The following is a 17,267-nucleotide window of genomic DNA, read 5'->3' as shown; positions in this document are numbered from 1 at the left end:
GTATTAAATATTTTCAAGAAGGAAAAACACATAGAAAACAACCGCTGAAATGGGTTTTATTTAATTACTTCATACCTTTGTAAGCTTATTTCCCATTTCTTAAGTCACAAGCCGACTTTTGTTCCATTTTTTCAACCTGTTACGAATTTAATGTTTGCAGAAAATAAACGAGCAATTTGTCTGTAAAAAAATCAGTATTTGCATACTCAAAATTAAATCTGTTCTAAGATGTACAGTAAGGCAAAGGATAACAGTATAAATGATATTACAGCCTCTTGTCTAACTGATGTTGCCGTTGTTTTACTGATAAGTTAAAACAATTCTTCAATGAACCATCTTCAGCTCTCAAAAACACGTAACATGGATTTCGAGTGTACAATTATATAATAATCCAAATGAACCCATTACCAGTTGATTATACATTTATAATTCACTTTAATTCTGAGGTATTGTATTGGAGGATTGTAAAAGCACAGTAGCGAGTGACATACTATAATAATTCTCCGTTGGGAGCAAATTCTGTCATCTAATCTAAATAACTTCTCCATCTCGGCGTTAAACCAGAAACAAGTTCTCACGCATAGGTCTGCATTAAATTGGCCTATCACTCTCAACATATCTACTGCATTGTCCATAGCTGAGGACTGAACTAAATATTTGCACATTAAAAAAAATTAAAGTGATTTAATAATGGTGGTGGTTGGAAACGTATAAAAATAACTTGGAAAAATTAATTGTTCACTGCTATATCAGTACGCAGTCAGGTAAAATTGAAGAAGTTAGACTTAAGCTCCGCCGCAGGATCCAGCGTGAACGCAGGTGACGACGCGCTGGCACCATTCCGTCCCCGAGGCACACGTCATCAAATTTGACAGCAGTCCCGCACCACACACACAGAACTGATTCTGATTGGGTCCCGGAGAGAACTGTCCTACAGTCTGGCAACGCGGGCAACTACCTAGATGAGAAAAATACAAAGCTCATTGGTAGGATTGCCACCAGCATGGCCTTTTAACAACACGCTTTTAGATACGAAATCATTTTTCAAATTTTCTGAAAATATATCAGAGCTTATTCCTGTTCAATGTAATATTCTAGGAGTCTCACGTCTGTTCTAACATCTGCACTCTCCTTTTTCTTTTTCGTTAATAATTGGCTTATGTCTTCCATGGAATGCAAAGAGGTATATTGTTGATTTTGTTTAATGCAGCTGCCGCGAACAAATTTGAAAAGTCAAATGTTGATATTTATGTGTTACTACAACACAATTAGGGGAGACCGGGGCACGTTCGGCCCCGGGGCACGTTCGGCTTTCACTCGTATTTTCCACAATTAACACTTTTGGTCCAGCAGCGACCCCTTTACGTGTCACTTGATCTATTTAGCGGGTCCTACAAAAATAAGGCTTCTGTGGTGCACTCCGTTCGGAAGATATGATTGAAAAACTTATTTTTCACGGGTTAAATTTTTTACGGGTTTTTTTAATTTGGGTCTACTTTAGCATTAATTAGTTGACTTACTGTCACCAATGCATTATAATATAAGAGCATATAGAAAGCCAATTTAAATGAGGTATGGCACCACACTGTCGTCTTCTTAATTATGTTGCTATGGTAACATACATTCGGAATGCAGGCTTGGGGCAAGTTCGGCCCCTCAAGGTGGGGCACATTCGGCCCCTGGGTTGTGTACGTTCGGCCTGGGGCCGAACGTGCCCCGTGGCTTTGGCGAAAGACTTGATCTAAAAATTATTATTTTTAAGCCCAAAAAGTTTGTTATATGCTAACATTTCAGCGCCATTAATGGGGTTAAAACTTAAGCTTGTATCTTCACATTTTAATTGTCGCGTTTTTTCAACCACGCATGAAGCCTTTAATTCAAATATTTAATACATGTACATATCATTAACTTATATTTTCCAGAGAAACACTATGGCATCTGGCCGGAAATATTAACATTGTTTAAAGATCACTGGAGTTGTTATCTAGTTTTTTTTTAAATATTTCCTTAACGTGACATTATCTCAAACAAATTGTGTATGTTAATATGTTCTTTGTGATTAAAGTTGATGTTTTGCGTTTGAATGCTTTGTTGGGTTTCAAATATTAGAAAGTTTTCCCGTTGGATTAAATGTGGGGTTTCAAAACTGACGTAGGTCGGTTCCTTCATGTTCTGTAATGTATATACATGAGAAGTATAAAGACCTATGCATTAAAAAATAGAAGTTCAATATATGTAGTTCCAGGACAAACATGTACCAAACAAACAATTTCAATTAGGCCTACATATCTTTCTAAAACCTAACTATATTACTTATTTCAAGTATATCGTCACTGTTTAGCACCAAAACACCTATTTTTAAGGTATTCATGTGAAATGGAAATAAAAGAAATCGGTAGGAAAGCATTTGAATTTGCAGCCCGAACGTGCTCCATCGAGAGGCCGAACGTGCCCCAGGCCGGGGCACGTTCGGCCACGTGTTGGAAATTTATTTCATGTTAAATTTCTTAAAAACGCAAGGTCTTCTTTACATTTGACCAATGTATAAAAAAAGGAAATTTAGCAGTCTATCTACTCAAAACACATCATTGAGATTCGTCGTCAAACAGCTGAACTACAACCGATCAAAGGAAAAGGGGCCGAACGTGCCCCGGTCTCCCCTATCTACATTCAATAATCTCCGAAAAGAACAAAAATTACAACGCATGGACCAAGCTCGAGTTTTTTTCTTTTTTTTATAGAAATATCAATCAAATTAAAATATCAAAGCATACCAGCTGTCTGCACTGACTGCGCAGGCGCCGGGGCTGGGACCTGTGGCTGTGGCTGTGGCTGTGGGGCCTGTTGTACGGCAGGGGCAGACTGGTGATAGGTTTGGTGCGGGGGAGCCACGCTCGGGGTCTGTTTCTCATCGTAGGTTTTTTGGACAGGTAGATGAATGACCACCGGATGGTAGACTGGCTTGGCGGGGGCGTGGTGCACTGGCTTGGCGGGGGCGTGGTGGACTCGATGGCTGTAGGTGGGTTGGTGAGGTGCTTGGTAGGATCCTGAAGTAAGTACAGCAACAATTATCATCAGCAACAGCAAAAAAATCTTAATATATTTCAGATATTAGACGGTGTGTGTGTTACAATTAAAATACCTTTATCTTTTTACGTCATGATAACTGCGACCGTTTAGGGAGCATTCCCATAGATTTTAGATCGATCTATCCCCGTGGGGAGTCTCACTAGATTACTGTCAGATAATCCGGCTTAAATGTCCGTCCCGCCTACTGCAAGGGGGTAATTAACTTTCGTGCCCGCTCGCCTGACAGCTATTTAGCGTGAACCCCCAGGGAGTTAGGTCCGTCTAGTTGGATCGATCTAATCTCTGGGAATGGGGTCATAGATAAGGCCCCCACTGAAGCACACAAACACAAATGGTCGCTGTGACAAAAGGAGACAATATCATTAATAGTCAGAACCGTTTACCTTAATTATTGATGTGACGTCAGCATGACGTCACGTACTACCCTGATATAACATTTGAACAGACAGGTAAATAAGGCGTGCCTCACCTGTACACCTGACCCGCCTGTAGTTGACACAGTGGGCCTTGGCTAGCAGGGTGTTACAGGCTGTCCGGGGGGAGTGGAAGTAACACCTGGACGTCCGGCTGTTGAAGTCAATGGCCTGGCAGAGGGAGAGGGGGAGGGCCACACAGCGGGCCGCGCACGTGGCAGCGTCACTGATGCCTTGGATCAAGACGCCGCCATTTATGTGATAACCATTGCTTGCTGCATAAAATAAAGTACATAAAAGCAAAGTAACAGAAGGCATAAATGAATAAAACATCCTTCAATCAATCTATAAATAAAACATAAAATCAACATTGAGAACGACGCCCCGAGTATATAAAACTATGAAATACCCCCACACGACTAAAATTGTACGACATTTCCAAAACTTGACATAACAAAACTTTGATTTGAATCTTTCACCAAAATAAAAATGCGAACCCTTTGTGAATCCGGTGTTAACTTATTCTGTGACAATCCAAATATACCCAGTTCTTGTGACTGATGAGAGAAATACCACATAGAAAAAAACACACGCCCCCTCAAATCATCAACACCAATTACCTTAAATCAGTTCTTAAAGTTGCGATCGTAAAACGATTGAAAATATTTGTCCCAACCAAAGCAAGTGAACATCGACTCAAATAGCAACGTAATTTCAAAATTAAAACGGTAAAAAACAAATTGAGAATCCCAAATGAGAAGAGTGGTAATTTCAGGGTCAGCAAACGCGGCCGTTTCACAACAAGGAGACGTATTCGAACATACAGGTGATAAAACCTGTGACAACATTGACTCCGGAGACAGTAATATCCGCGATACGTTCATTGTATAGGACTGATGTCGTCTATAACCACGACACGCGTTAGTTTGCACATATATCATTGGGGTTCAGGAACCGACACCTTCAGAAAGAGGCGGCACCGTTGCACGTAGCTGGCCCTCGTCAGCAAATGTTGGTTTAAGGTAAAATACCACAAGCGATTGGAAATGCGTTTCGTCTTCAAACATCCAAAACAGAGGCGAATGGCGGTCCTAGTATTGTCTTTCAAATAACGGAACTTTTCCATATTCTATCAGCAAAACTCAAAAACCTCTTACCTTGTATGATTCCTGAAATAAAGAAAAATGTCTTGATTAAGCTAAATTTGCATTGTAGTCTGCGGGATATGTGAAACTCAATATACTCTGCATCACTACTTTAGAAATTCAAAGGCACCATGACCTCTGTCACAACGCTTACCACATTTTTAAATCTAAAAAATTATTTCAAAATATTTAAAAATTACTGTCAATAGAGAGTACTCAGCATACGTTATTACAGTAAAGGCTGAATTAGAAAAAAATCTTTGCACACAACACTTCAACGTCTATTACCTATCACTGTATTATATAAAAAAAATCTAATTAATAAAGTACAACATTGTCATGTCCCTTTATATTACTTTTCCAGGTGTGACAGGAATGGTAGTCAGCTAGGAACCGTAGTTCGTTCCCTATTACTTTGTACAGGTGACATTCGTCCCATATTCTAACCCCAATACTCCGAACAACCCAAACCTGTACTTATCAAATGGGACCCCAGACGTCCATTCCTAGAACTTCCCTTCCTGCCACACCTGCTTAGAGTAGAAATTGAAAGCGGTGGTCTTCAGGCCTACCCAACTACCAGACTCGGCACATAAGGATCCTGAATTAACCGGTATATCGGGCCACCTACCCGTTTCAAGGTGTGTCAGATCGCATTTCGAAGTATCATACCCCTGAACAAATTTTGTAGGACGACCGTGGGCTCATCCTGTCGGTGTTCTGACTGATACTCCCAAATGCGATCTGACACATACCTTGAAAACGGGTAGTGTGGTCCGATATACCGGTTAATTCAGGATCCTTAAGTGCTGAGTCTGGTAGTTGGGTAGGCCTGGTCTTCAACTATCTAGAAATACAGTTCACACTATTCCTTCCACGCACAGAAGGCTGTCTTACCGTTTGGGAAGGAGGGGGGTGTGGGCATGGACACGGCGGTGTTCGGGGTCTCAGTGGTAGGCATCGTAGTCATCGTAGTCATCGTGTCTGCACTGCACGACTGACGGCGGAAGTTGACGCAGTTTGGCTATTAAATAGATATGATTTTTAATGGAAAATGTTTTGAATGGAGACATTTGCATATAGTATAAGTGGTATTAAATCTATGTTGAACATTCCTGACCGTGGAGGCATTCATTTTGGGTTCTTTTATCCAAGTCCGTTCTCGTCTTGCTCTGGAAGATTAATATTCTCATATTTTGTCTCCAATATTTAACCCAATGCCCCCACAGAGCCTTGGGTTTCAGGAAGTCGTATACACTGAAAATTTCACTAACATGAATAGTCTTACTGTTGTGACATGCAAGGGCCTGACATCTACGAGATTCACAGCACGCAGCGTCTCTGCTGTCGAAACATTCTTAACCGTCATACACCAAGTGCACGTTGGAAGTCGTCACATTCACGACATTTTAAAGCAGTATCAATCCCTTTAAGAGCGCATTGAGAACAGAGGACTAACAGATCCGCGGATCAAATATGGCGACCAACTGAAAAGCTTGTCGCTTTATTTCCGATTAGGCCACACTTTTTTATTTTTATGGATGATATCCTCTGGGGACCCCGAAATCGGTGCAAGAGGGCGAAAAAAAAAACAGTCCAAAAAAGAAAAATACTGCTTAAGTAAAGGGATGCTGTCAGTACACAGTGGGAAACACAAATTTACCACACAAGCATTGTGAATACTTCGTAGAAAGGTGATTTTTTTCGGAGAACGGACGAAAATCGGTGCGCGCGCAGGATGTCACCATAAAAAAAGTGTGGCCTTAAACACAGACAGGGATTACGCAACAAGCATTCAAGTGGGTCAACCATATTTCCGCTGTTCTGAATGTGTTCTAAGCTATCAGCACCCTCACCTTGGGCACCAAGTTGTTGCAGATGGTGCGGTTAGTGTGGAAGAAGCAGGCACGCTGGTCACTGCTGTAGTCAAAGCCGCCACAACTCTCCAGGGACAGTTGGGAGCACATGGCCATGCAGGAGGCAAGATCACGAAGTAAGGGTTGCAGGACGCCGCCGATAATGTGGACGTTCTGGGTGACTGGGAAATTGACAGGGAGAATGTGATAAATAAAGAGATGCATATGTAATACAAATAGTCATTGCAGTCCTACAGATGAAACGACAACGCTAGCCATCGAGAGCACCTCTCACTGATAATGCAAAGTAAACAGACAATGAATAAGAATTTTAGGAATTAATACATGTAGATATATTAAAAATAATAACAAAATTTATTTCACATTTTTACATTTATCTTCGTGTACACACACTGGACAATAGAAGTGTCACCCCTACTGAACCAACACTTTGGGGGAGATAAATGACTGTGGAATGATATGTTCCTGGTATCATTTAATTGACATCAAATTTCATAAAAGTAACGGTTCTGACTGAACAATTCAACTGTAACGATATTCTGACATTGCTTATTTTCCACCTCTTCAGGTTAATAACTTTGATTACTTTGACTCAGGGGGTGACACATTACTATTGTCCAGTGTGTGTTTATAATAAAGTAGTTATTTTGATTGATAACTTCACCAGCGGTTTCCTTTGTATTACGGTTAGAATAGAGCAAAGTATATAAAAGGTGGGTTTGAAGAAAACGAAAAGGCCGGACAATGCTCTTGATTATCAATGCGACAATGATATAAAAAATCGGTCCTAGTGGGAAAATTTTTTTTTAATAATCAGGTTCTGTTGAAATCAAATCATACTTACAGCCTTGTCCCGTCCCTCCGCTGCCTGGAATAACAACGAAAACACTGATAAATCATTAATACATTGAGTGAATATGCATCATAAGTGAGCTCGAACCCGCCATCACATACAGAAATGATTTAAAACCGGGCATCTTATTAGAAACAGTAACTCATACAGTATTACCATTGGTTTAACATGGACAGACAAAAGGAAACCGTAACAGTATCAAAATCAACCCTACAATTTCTCTTTCAGTCTTAAGAATGTCTTTCAGTTTGAACAACTCACCCGATCCACAGGGTACCCTCCGGTAGTTAGTGCAGGACGGCTTGGCCACCAGGTCGTTACAGATGGTGGTGTTGGTGTGGAAGAAGCACGCCCGCTGGGCGGCGTTGAAGTCGAAGCCCGGGCAACTTTCAACAGAGAAACTGAGGCACGTGGTCGCACACATGGTGAAGTTTCGGATTGTTGGCTGCAGGATTCCACCGATTATGTGAACGCCTTGAGTTACTGAGAAATGAAAAGGAAGAGTTGAAGACATATGTTACATTGGACACCAAGGGAGAAACACGAGTTACAAAACAGAGGAAAAGAACTGAGACCAGGAATTGGTCTTAATTTTACATCCGGTAAGTTCGCCTTTTTGTCCAAGATAAAGCAACAGCAGTCGGCTTGGATAAGGTAAGGATTGGTTTAAAACCTATCCCTATATCATTTTGTTATAAAACAGGCGCCACATACGTAACTGATCAACTAGTGATTTAACTTTCATCAGAGTAGACTCAAAGTTTGATATGATAGTATAAATAATTTGTGTCAACGCAGTATTCTGAAACGACCATTGACTCCAAGAGGATTGCAGTTAGAAAGCAGCTTTTATAGATTTTTGGATATATTCTCACTCTTCGTGCGTCCCAGTCACGTGGATTAAGTGCCTGTATACTCACCTGACATCCCGGACCCAGAGGCGATGATAAGGGGAGGGTTCGTCACTGCCCCTGCTGTCGGGGCGACCGTATTGGATGTTGTTGGTGCCGTTGATGGCGTTGGTGTTTGTACTACAAGAAAATATAAAACAGATACTTTAATTCTTTGATGGAAGTTGAAAAGTGTATATGTATTAGAAATGATATGTAGGAAAGCAGGCAAGCAGTAAGACTTTATTCAACATTTCAAATAATGCGGTGTGAGCTATAGGGGCGGATTGAGGCTGTCTTCTGGGTCTTCCGGAAGACGGTCAGATTTTCAAGTTTACATTGACGGGTCTCAATTTTTTCGGTTGGAAGACGGTTAAAAGTGGAGGGTGGATCAATAAACATAACTTGGAAGACTGTCAGAATATATCTCTGGATCCGCCCCTGCAGCTATCCGCCATTAACCCTGACTCCTCGCTCTCTGGACATCGTTATCTCCCGAACCAAGCACTTTCAGCATTCTGTAGGTACCATGAACATCTTCCGGCCTGTAGCCAGCAATGTCGAGAGGGGGGTTCTTTCTCTGAAATAGTGGACCTTTTACAGTAAAACCTTTGTGCACCTAGATCATATTTTATCCAGAATGCACCTTTCCCTGGAAAAAAGTGTGGTTCTTTCAAGCCCCCCCCCCCCCCAAGAACCCCCTGGCTAAGGGAATGGTCTTCATCAAGTCTCACTGAACATCACGTCACAACTTCACCCCCTCTTTCTCCCAAATACTCACGCAGCATGCACTGTCCTCCCGCGCAGCTCGTGCACTTGGTCACGTGGATCACCTGCTGCACTGACATCCGGGTATTACAGACGGTGTTCTGGTCGTGGTGGAAGCAGGTCCGGTCCCTGAAGTTGAAGTCGTAGGCACGGCAGTTGGAGTTCATCTGGCAGTAGAGGAGGCACTGGCGGGGCTCGTGAAGGCCTCGCTGGAGCACCCCACCTTGGATAGCAGTGTTACGGCTGACCGAGGCGAAGTCCCTAGGTGGCGTATCTGAAATAACAGTGGCATTGAATTTTATCATCAGAATTTATTTGATAATCAGTTAGTGGGTTGGACCACGAAGGCTTGCATGAGGTACTGGGAGGGGGGGTGGGGGTGGGAGGGTGGCTAGGACTAAAGCGATTATAGAACCCTTCTTGATCTCTGAACAACGTGGAACTGTAAGTTGGACTAAGTGTTGAATACAGGGCCGTTTGTTGAACTGGTCCAAGTGAAGATGACATAGAATAAGAAACTGAGACAAAGTATGGCGTCCGAGTCAATATTTAACACTGACGATGATATGATAGCAAGTTCAAAGTACAGTCAAGCACCGGAGTAATAGGAATGATAGTTCTGTGGATGAAAGGCCGGGGTAGCATATGATCACTGCAGGTTACAGTCAGTCAAAGTACTGGGGTTAGCAGATAGGATGAGTGCCACAAATTAAAGTGATGGAGAACGCATACGGTTGCTGGAGGTTTACCTTTCCCGTCACATCAGAGCAATCCAGGCGTAAAAGAACTCCGAAAAAATTGGGTCACAATAGTTTTCACATCTTACGTTTCGTGTCTGGTAATTCTGTATTCGGCCAGGGAGGTGGAGCGTATGTGATCGGACGTTATGTGACACACTGCATAGTACTACAGCAGGGTAGAACACAATTCATATGGCACAACTAACACACTGTGGAGAACACCTAGCACACTCAACTCACCTGCAACTATACACGCTCCCACTCGCACGTAGTGGTCGCAGTTCGGTTTCTTGACCAGCGCGTTGCAGGCCGTGTCTTCCCCGTGGAGCCAGCAAGACCCGTCCTGGTTGTAGTCAGCGGCCCGACACTGAGGGTTGCTAAGGCACAGCTGTAAACACTGGAGAGCTGTGCCGCTGAAATTCGGCTGCATGGTGCCGCCTGGCACGTGCGCGTTCCTGGACACGACGTCAAAGCCTGGTGACCGGGAACAAAAGCATATTTCAGAATACGTGAGTAGTGTTGATTAATTAATATATGTGGATTTTTGCACCGTTGCGCCATGAGACTGAACTGTGTATGTACATACATGTACGATTCGGGAAACAGCATTGATACAACTGGTCATTTTTTTCAAAGCTCTGTTTTCAAAAGCAAATTAATTATCAAAACATGAAATAAGCATTATTAATGATAAAAGAGCCTATGCGACATGGAGTATCTTTGAAGCATGGCGTTTCGGCCATTTCTTATAGGTGAAAAACGCGTTCACATTTTTTTAGAACGCTTTATCCTTTGTCGTCATTATACTAGAGAAAGAGGGAAATTTTAACTATTATAAATGAAATATGGTTGCTATTATTGCCACAAGGTTAACTTACCGCACGGGAACTTAGTGTAGACGGTGACAGCAGTCCCGACGCTCGACGGGACGCAAATAGTGGTCGACGACTGGATGATGCACGTGGTGGTGGCCCGGAAGAAGTCCACACCGGCGCACGTGCCGTCCTGGATGCAGGCTGCTAAACATTCTCTTTCATCGTTAATGCCAGGGATTGGTCTCCCCACTGGCACGCCATTAGCTACTCTTGGACCGAAGGCATTTGTCTGCGTTAAAATGAAACCGTTGGCTGAAATGGAAAACAATGATCGTATACATGTATACTCCCCTCTCCATTTGTTTTGCAAACTACAAACAGCAAAACCGGAAGCAAACTCACCGTTTAACGTAGGTGCAGAAAGCAGGAAAGCATACCAATTAACCCTAAAAACGTTGAACTGTTTACTTGGTTTAGAAAAACATCTACTCGTTCCTGATAGTCCCAACACTGATGGTATAAAAACTGAACAAGTGACGAAAGTCAAGTCTTGGAAAGAGAGCCACGAGATCCACACCGGAAAGTTCTTGAAGCAATTAACATCCGCTTACATGGGGCCAAGTTGAATCGGAATGATGGGACTGAGCTACCCAACCTCTACCTACCACTCCTAAGGGAGGGGCAGGAAAGGGGGGGGGGGATCTGACCAAATAGCACACCAGAGGGGGTGACAGGTTGTCATACCTGTCACAACCTCATTCCCTGATGAAATCTGACTGCAAGCAGATGAAATATTGGATGGTAAGATCAAACTAATATAAATAGCTATAGACAAAAGAATCTTCACAAGTCTGAACAAGTGACACTAGCAAATCTCCTTGGAGTTCCTATCAGTTCGATTCTTAAACCGGGCGTACATATGGAAAAAGGTTATTTTCAAAGTTGGATCAAGGTCGCACATATTCATAGTGCATGGTCATAAATGCGGGAGGGAAAACACAGTGTTCTTAAAAAAATTAACAAACCCATCCTCAGCCTGACTCTGTATTTTATACATGTATTCAATATTTTTTGTAAAGAGAGTGTAATTAACCCTGATGTAGTCGTAACAGTCCCGTTGTAATTCTTGGAGCAACGTCGGACACCCCTTATTCGGTTTTATATTGATTTCAATTCATGCCTGTGGTTCACCTGTTCTATACATGCGCGGCTTTAAAGAGACAAAACTGTTCATTTTGGTAAAAAAGGATTTTCCTGGGGTAAATGACGATTTTCAATGCATATTAATGGTTAACGAATCAGTTTCGACATTCAAAGATAGTTCCTGTGTGTGTGTGTGTGTGTGTGTGTGTGTGTGTGTGTGTTTTCTGAAAAGAGATCATCACAGAGGATAGCCACCTACGGATGTCATGTGGCAAGCAGACATCTAAGCCGCTTAGGCTGAAAGCAATTTAGCGAGAAAACGCCATGGTGTTGGTATGATCCTGTTAGATCGAGCCAGACCTGGAACCCAGTCTATGACTTGTTTACAATGTATTAATTGTGAAATATGGATCCCATACGAACAGTTGTTATCCCTTTAATGACATCTTGTTTATTCAGTATTAAATTGCAGGCTAAGAAGTGTGACGTCGCCGTTCGTTGATCATGAATTAAAGAAAAATTGAGCGGTTTTGGTCCGTATGCAACAGACAGGACTAACCATCTCTTAATTGTAAAAAGATGTCTACAAAATTTAGAAAAAAATGAAAATCTCTCATCAATACAATAGTAAATCGACTGAAGCTATAGAATTCAGCAGACAACACAATTCTATGCAAATAATGTTTGCTGTGGATAAAATGATAAAAACGACGCGCTGTGCGCACACGCAACGTGCATTTCCATATTGACCAGAGGGAAAGCCGACTTCCTCCCTTTTATGTCTTTATGCCCTCAGTGAACGGCATGTAGCAGGCAATTAATATGCGCTAACAGAAAAACATTCATACCAAGCAAACAGCAAAATCCATTGTTAGTTGGGCAAAAATCGCTTTGGGGTTTGGAATCTCAGTTTTCCGGTAGGGTGTATGGTGGCGGCGGATGGAAGTGTTGCTGACTATATCATATCTGCCTCGGGGGATACTATAGATTTGTCTACATTGTAACCATGTAGCATATACCATGTAGGCAGAATTACTGGACGAATACTTGAGCTTATTCCGCAAATGAGGTGACACGAACAGCCGAACCGTGGCTGATGCATGGGGTATTTTGTCGGTCAATAAAGTGACATGTTTTAATACATAAATAAAACATTAAATTCCTAGAAAAAACACTAGTAAATATATCTTATTTCTTATTACTATTAATATTTGAGAAGCGCTAATTTCACAGGTCATACCTCACTCTTTTCACAATTAAGGTGGCCAGACGAAATGCTGAGGACATCAAGTATTTAACACATCCTTCCTTTATATTTCACAATATCCCCAGACTTGTAAACGTTTACTTAACTTCAAATAATACAAATCTAGATATCAACAGAGCTCTTCAGGAAGCCTTCCCTATCATTGAATACGTCATCACAGTTTCAAAATAACAAATAACTAAAGACAGTGAAAGGAGGGTTTTCTCTTGTACAGTACGTTGATTTGAAGAATTTTGATTAGTGAACTGTGTTAAAATGATGAACGCACTGAGGACGTACAGGAGATATTCGTTTGGCAGTGTTCATGGTGAGAACTTAATATTTGGCAGTCAAGATATTTAGAGTACTACAATGGCAGAAAGTCATCGGTAAAATTGGCGGAAGGTCCTGTGCTTGGTATCAATATTAACCTTAACGATCGGACGAACCGCAGGTTGAGCCCATGTCCCTTACATAGCAAAACATTGCTTTCCTCAAAAGTCCAACATCATTCACTCAATCACAGAACAGAACAGCACACAGAACTACAATTTATTAAAAGATTATGAGTTCTAGGTCAGTCTTGAAAAAAAAAAAAAATGGAGGAGACTGCTGCCCTTCACTTGTGCCCGTGCAAATAGATAAATTCAAACTCAAAATGGATTTTTACAGCTGGAAAGCGGAGTCTTCTATATCTTGGTTTTATAAACGGTTTGGATTAATTATGGTGACAAAGGGATATTTCCTGACATTGTTTTTTCTGGACAATAAATCGTTTTTTGTAACATGCGGGACGAACGCACTCTGTGTGTCTTATATCTTATGGACATCTAAGTAAGGTTAGTGTGTTTTCATCTTTATTTTATTTTATCTTTTTATTTTATTCATTAATATTTTGACATATTATGGATAGGGAAAAGGGAAGAAGTTGGTCAATAATACTATTATCAATAGGGCTGTTGTCAATAGAAGCCAATTTAAAGCAATTTAAGAAACTATGATATTTAAATCTGTAGGTGTCTTGCTGTTTTATGTGCTTTTTATTCTTCATAAGCTAATAAAAGAATAAGTGAAGTATTTTGCAGTTTGTAGTTATATTCCATCAATTCCTTGCAGTATAGTTGTACGTGTAGTACAACTTTTTCACCCGCCTGACAACAGAAACATATACGACAGCTAATTAAAAACAAAGTAAAACGTCTTTAACATATTTTAATGACTGGAGATGCCTTATGGCGTTCTTAACCCTGAATTTCTAATCAGATGCTAATGAACCGGACCAACCCGTTTATAAGGTGTGCGAGTTCCTTACGGCAGAAGTACAAATGAAATAAAAAGGGCGTTCATATTATTCTCCTTTCAAAACCCGAACTGAGCTTCTTTAAACACATCCCGTGGATAAAGCAGTCGTGAAAACTGATCACGGATTTTTCATTTTTTATGATTAGACTTCAAGAGCAAAAATGGATTTTAAAGGTTATATATGTGTAATATATTGAGCAGAAACAAAAAGGCTGATAAGGATTCAGATAATAATTTTTTACTACTGAATGTTCTTCTGGGTATATAAAAAAAAGAACATAATTCTGTACTCACTTATTGGTAGTCGCTGGCCTGGAAGAGGAACCGCCTGCGAATTGACACAGTCAGAAAACAATACAACTTGGAGCGCTACGAGAAGGACATGTTTGCCAGCCATTGTGTTCTTCGTCTCTCACTCTCTCACTATCTCCCTCTTTCTGTGTCCTTTAGCTCCTGCGTCTCACTGTGGCCGTGGCAGAGATAATGGTCTATTATATTCCAGATACACGACCAATGAATTAATTACTCTGAGGGCCTGGCACACATAGCTGTTTAAAAATTTCGGAAGCGAAGAGGTTGAATATCAATCAGCCTTTGAAGCAATCGTAAACTTTTTTATTGTTGAATGGAACGCGCTGTTCGAGTTCCGGTGGCGGCGGTTTCATATGAGGTGAGGGCCAGTTCACAATGCGCCCGTTGATCACAGATTGGAGTCGATCCGAGTGCTTCAGTGTGTTCACCAAGGTTCCCTATGGTCCGAGGGTGGGTTGAAAACAGTGGATCAACACCGGGCGGTGTGAACGCTGTGTCTGATCCTAGTCCATGGTGGAAGTATCATGGGGCGGCATGTGACATTTACCGCTATATCATGTGCCTGGTAAAGAAATATAGACTTGTTAAGGTTGTTCCCAAGGTCGAGTTCCGTTACTCAAACTATTGTTTAGCCGTTACCCGAGAAACTGAGTTGAAGTTTGTCCCGCGGCAAAACATCAACATGCGCGTTAATTCTGCGCTGTATATACAGTCATATAAACGTAATATGTGCCGCTGAAATTAATGCGTTGTAGTGTATTTAACCCATTTCTAAATTCAACGTATAGAGATCTCCGTGTTTGCAAGCGTTATCCCAGTATTTGAAATAAAGCTTTACCTGGCGGCAATTCTACCACACGTGTTGTGAGTGGTTCTTTATATGAAGCTGATGTAGCAGTCAGTGGAAGTGGAAGTGCTATAGTTATTTTATTCATCAACATAGCACAGTTAACAACTTTCACGATTCTCTATGATCTATACATGTACAACAATATCAGGACGTTATTAGAATACAACCAGACATTTTCTCTTTCTTCAGTTCCGGTGGCTCAGTCACGGGACGGTGTGTGTATATCATTGCGTGAATTATTTCCTTTTTATGATTGGAATGATGTTCAATATGCACTCACCCAGAGAGTCACTTTGTAGTGATCTGTTTAAAAACAATATCATTTTTTTTTTCTAAGTGTAATTACTATGCTATTGTTTTGGCCAATGTAAAGAAGAAATGTGATCATGATACATACACACATAAAACACACATAATACACACACTGTGTTTTGTTTGTCGTTCATCTGGCAAATACACACATCAGAAATGAGTTTCTTGGGTGAAGTTGAAAAAGTTAAAACTTTTTAGTATTACTATTTTTATTGTTGTTTTTGTTGTTGTTATTATAGTCATTATTCATGTTGTTGTCGGTTGTTCTATTTCATTGTGTATTCACAATCAGCAGTGCAATATTATTTAAACGAGTTTTACGACTCCCTCCCTCCCTCTCTCTCTCGCTCTCTCTCTCTCTCTCCTCCAACCTTAGGGTTAAGCTGCACACCTGTTTCAAAAAGAAAGTCGATACACAACAAGAAACGTCCCCCAAAACCCCCGAAATAATCCATTTTTCCATCCTTGACATTCAGATCCTTCACCGCCAGGGGCATTAAAATGGCTCCAAAATTCAGATATAAAAATTGCTGTATGTTTGCAAATTTATAATAACGCGTCGACAGCGGGGCTAAGTACTTTATAAATGTTTCCCAATTCTGTCCAAGGAAGGTGTAAATTGCTTCATTAAGCGAAGAACACGTATCCAGTGCCAAGCGTGTATGTTCCTATGAGGCTAATGGTCATTTGGCTGTGGTCACGTTGTCATGATGAGCTGGACAACAGGGGCGGTCACTGCTGGTCAATAAAGCCACGTTCGTGACGGTTTTGACAAAAGTACGTGGCCGTGTTAGGGTAATAAAGTTAATTATCCGTTGGCTTATTTGGTTGGCGACTTTTAGTTTGTACACACGGTCACTAGAATAATTATTACCTGAATGAAATAATACGTGGACCACTTCAGGCTGACGAGAAGTCGTGTTCATTAACACCTGGTTTTGGTGAAAATGAAGGGACATTGCCACAGACATATGAGTTTTTTTTCTTGGTCAAAGGGGTGGTCAACCCCTGTCCAGATGGTCAAGCATCGAGAGTCCCTCTGGAGTTAGTTCTAACTACCTAATACGATCATTTCAATGTAAACGCAGCCTAAAACACAATCGACACTCATAGCTGCATTAACGAGTCACTTTTGTGTACTTGAAAACGGGAGAGACGGGCAAATGGGTCGGCTGAGGTTTGTGAACACGTGTTCAGTTTTATTAGTGGTGTTAATGGACGACATGGTTTGGATTCAAACAACCAACTGTAGTCTATTTTAATTGTGTCTTAGGTGTGCCTTGACAACGCAATGCCCCCACAGCAATTCAACATATTCCCTTTCATGAATCTCAGTAACAGTTGAATGAAAAATGTCTTTAAATTGAGAAGTAAACCTTATCGATTGAAATGTGAATATCGTTCAGTTCTCTAGATACCTAATATTCCAACTTGTTTTTCCACCTGTTTCGTCAAAAAAAAAAAAAAAAAAAAGACCTTTCAAACATTGATCTGCAATTTTGGCATCAAAC

General features: G+C 41.1%; 2 protein-coding genes across 2 annotated transcripts; both read right to left on the bottom strand.

Moving 5' to 3' along the window:
* Positions 1 to 40: 40 nt before the first annotated feature.
* Positions 41 to 4,290, bottom strand: LOC147761969 (uncharacterized). The gene is made up of 3 exons (XM_087013943.1): positions 3,560 to 4,290; positions 2,775 to 3,047; positions 41 to 958 (listed from the first exon to the last, which is right to left on the bottom strand). The coding sequence occupies exons 1-3, from the start codon at positions 3,834 to 3,836 to the stop codon at positions 786 to 788; spliced, it is 723 nt and encodes a 240-aa protein (XP_086870069.1). The 5' UTR covers positions 3,837 to 4,290; the 3' UTR covers positions 41 to 785.
* A 1,223-nt stretch (positions 4,291 to 5,513) lies between these two features.
* On the bottom strand, positions 5,514 to 15,312 carry LOC106153018 (uncharacterized). The gene is made up of 9 exons (XM_087014113.1): positions 14,577 to 15,312; positions 10,655 to 10,903; positions 10,017 to 10,250; positions 9,050 to 9,310; positions 8,299 to 8,409; positions 7,640 to 7,861; positions 7,370 to 7,393; positions 6,505 to 6,686; positions 5,514 to 5,672 (listed from the first exon to the last, which is right to left on the bottom strand). Exons 1-9 carry the CDS (start codon positions 14,677 to 14,679, stop codon positions 5,514 to 5,516), a joined length of 1,545 nt encoding a protein of 514 aa, XP_086870239.1. The 5' UTR covers positions 14,680 to 15,312.
* Positions 15,313 to 17,267: the final 1,955 nt, after the last annotated feature.

Source organism: Lingula anatina, chromosome 5 (genome assembly GCF_051362555.1).
Source record: "Lingula anatina isolate TDL-2025a chromosome 5, LinAna3.0, whole genome shotgun sequence".
Taxonomy (NCBI): domain Eukaryota; kingdom Metazoa; phylum Brachiopoda; class Lingulata; order Lingulida; family Lingulidae; genus Lingula; species Lingula anatina.
This window is presented reverse-complemented; position numbering and strand designations above follow the sequence as displayed.

Excerpts from the sequence above, each read along its gene's own strand:
- LOC147761969 (XM_087013943.1), bottom strand. The coding sequence starts at position 3,836 with ATGTTTTATTCATTTATGCCTTCTGTTACTTTGCTTTTATGTACTTTA. Across the intron at positions 3,048-3,559 it reads CAGGCGGGTCAGGTGTACAG|GATCCTACCAAGCACCTCAC; the intron begins GTGAGGCACGCC and ends TACTTACTTCAG. Across the intron at positions 959-2,774 it reads GCAGTCAGTGCAGACAGCTG|GTAGTTGCCCGCGTTGCCAG; the intron begins GTATGCTTTGAT and ends TTTCTCATCTAG.
- LOC106153018 (XM_087014113.1), bottom strand. The coding sequence starts at position 14,679 with ATGGCTGGCAAACATGTCCTTCTCGTAGCGCTCCAAGTTGTATTGTTT. Across the intron at positions 10,904-14,576 it reads AGGCCAGCGACTACCAATAA|CCAACGGTTTCATTTTAACG; the intron begins GTGAGTACAGAA and ends TTTCCATTTCAG. Across the intron at positions 8,410-9,049 it reads GGGAGGACAGTGCATGCTGC|TACAAACACCAACGCCATCA; the intron begins GTGAGTATTTGG and ends ATTTTCTTGTAG.